General features: G+C 57.4%; 1 protein-coding gene across 1 annotated transcript; it reads right to left on the bottom strand.

Moving 5' to 3' along the window:
* Positions 1–90: 90 nt before the first annotated feature.
* Positions 91–1986, bottom strand: VDAG_00659 (uncharacterized protein; the record flags this gene model as incomplete). The annotated part of the gene is made up of 3 exons (XM_009652036.1): positions 91–670; positions 720–1607; positions 1670–1986. The coding sequence occupies 3 exons, from the start codon at positions 1984–1986 to the stop codon at positions 91–93; spliced, it is 1785 nt and encodes a 594-aa protein (XP_009650331.1).
* Between the last annotated feature and the right edge of the window lie 509 nt (positions 1987–2495).

Raw genomic sequence — 2495 nt, 5'->3', positions numbered from 1 at the left:
GTAGAGCATGATGATGGCTTGCCAGTCATGAGCTCAAGGAATTCGGTCGAGAATGCTACGGCCGTCTCTTCTCTGTCGGTGCCGAGTTCTTCACTGGTAGAGTCTCCGGTCGACGTCAATTCTCCAGGAACGGAATGAGTCGAATCTGACCAAAAAGGGCGAGGGTAGATGGGTGTGCATGTCGGAGTTGGTGAAGTTTTGTCCAACTGCGCGCGCCACTTGTGTTTGGTTGTACTGCAATACCTGCAGAATTTCCGACTGGAGAAGTCGCAGCTTGAAATAATGATAGGCAACGTTCTTGTAGCTCGGCTCGGGCTGTTCGAGTGGCGGGGGTTCGAGGAAACCGGCTGGCGTGACGTACTGGTCGTCGAGGAGGGAGGGGAACTCGGTCGTGATGACCTGGTCGCTGATGCCAAAGGGCCTGCCAACGCATGTGCTGACGAGACGGTCGAAGGAATACGTACACCACCAGAGCCGCCGTCTCATGTCGCGAATATAAAGCCGCCTCCCGCGCTCGCGCGCATGGCTCTCTCTTGTTTCGCGCGTCTCCTTACTTTCGGGTTCCGAGCCGGCAGGAGGAAGGTCCGGTATTGCCGTCTCGACATCGCTACCATCTTCGTAATGCAAGCCCAAATCGACGGCCAGTCGCACAGCAACACCAATGATATACCTTTGCTTGTTAGCTGGAACACATCACACCAACGTAGCAAAACACATACCAGAGACCTGGAGGCACCGGTCGAAGCAGGGCAAAGTTCGCCAGTAGCAAAACAGCCTGCAATACCTCCAGTCCGCCTCCGCTGGACCCTAGACAAGCCTCAAGATGAACAATGGCGCTCGCGTGGTATTCCTCGGGTTGAGCCTGCCCGAACTTGTTCATGTCGATCGGATTCCTTGGCCCGCCACTACCCGACCCCTCTGACTTGACAGGCTCACCAACGATGACACCGCATCCAATGGCAAACACCATGTTGAGCATGTACAGCTCGCGCGAGCCTTGAGGCCCACCCGGCGTGGCATATGCTTGCTCAAACATTGTCATGAACTCTGTGCGATGCAAGATGGGAATCTGCGGATTGGCGTGCTCGAAATATAGAGTCACCAGTCTGGCGCCCACTTGCTTCTCTGGAAAAGGCGCGGGTCGAATGGTAGGCTTCGTGTGCAAGCCGAAGAAGGAATCCCGCATGGTGGTGCCGCCGCTGGCACCGGCTATCGCGCCCTTGCCCCCGGCCCGGTCCGAGGTGCCATTGTGATCCGACACGGAGTACTGTACAGCGGCGAAAACGACACGATTGAAAGATACGCCAGACGCCGAGGCAAGAGATCGGGGTTTCGAGGGGCTGACAATGTTGAGCATACCCTGGTTCGCATCGGCTTTCTTCGTCTTCTCAAGATCGGGTCGTATGGGCTGCTGGTTCTTCGTCGTCGTGCTATGGCTGTCGATGCTCTCGGAGCGGGCGGAAAAGTTTGAATCGGCGATGGATCTAGAGGGCTCGTTGCCTGGTCGTGAGCAGCGTTCCAGGTCCTCGGCGGGGGGGAACGTTATGTTGTTGGCCGTCAGCAATGTCTCGAGCTGGTCGACGCGCATCTCAAGATAGTAGACATAACTGTTGGCAGTATGAGCACGGCGAGCCGGGGTGGAATTGAATGTCTTTGCATCGGCGCATACCTCCTGGGGATCTCCTTCTTGGTGATGGGGTCATAACCAACACAGGCGACACCAGCTTTGGCGCAACTGGCGCAACTCGGGAGCTTCTGGTCGCATCGGTTCTTGCGCAAGCGACATCGATTGCATGCGCTCACGTTGCGGAACGTGCTGCTCTGCTGGGCGGCAGACTTGCTGCTCTTATCGCCGATGACATCGCTGAGATCGGCCGATGGGCTCTGGTCGGCGCCCCCGGACGTCGGTGACGCATCGTCGAAGGAGGACTGCCGGGCGCGTTTCGGGGGTTTAGCGGAGGGGGAGGGCGGTGAGTGGGCAGGCATGGTGAAAGCTGGGGGGGAGGCTGCGTCGCTCTCGAGACCAGCGCGCGTCATGTAAAATTGAAGTAACTATTCGGAAACTGTAGACGAGCCATTGTTAGTTGGAGGCGCAAACGAATTGACGAGCAGCAGGAAGAGGAGGGGAAAGAGAGGAAGGACATGGAGAGAGTGTGAGAGACAAGAAAGCTCGGGTACGGACAAAAAGGGCGAAAGAAGCCTATCACGACTCTATCTCGACCTCGAATTGCCCGGCGGCGGCTCCGCCCATTGTCTAGATAGGAACGTCGGCAATGGCTGGGACTGGCTGCGGGGAGTTCGGGAATGCCAAGGAGCTGAGCTGAGGCAGGGTTCCAGCGCTGCTATCGGTGCCTCTGTTTTGTGCAAGTGAGAGAGGCAGAGGGAACCCCGGGAGTCATTGACGGAGTAGGGAGAAGAAAGTTTGGGGATGGGGGTGGGAAGGTGACAGGTGCAACTTGTGGCCGGAGAGCCCTCGACCAAGGATATTGGAATCA

The sequence above is a fragment of the Verticillium dahliae genome, genomic scaffold (assembly GCF_000150675.1).
Source record: "Verticillium dahliae VdLs.17 supercont1.1 genomic scaffold, whole genome shotgun sequence".
Classification (NCBI taxonomy): domain Eukaryota; kingdom Fungi; phylum Ascomycota; class Sordariomycetes; order Glomerellales; family Plectosphaerellaceae; genus Verticillium; species Verticillium dahliae.
Note: the sequence above shows the minus strand (reverse complement) of the source record. Positions and strands in the feature narration are given on the sequence as shown.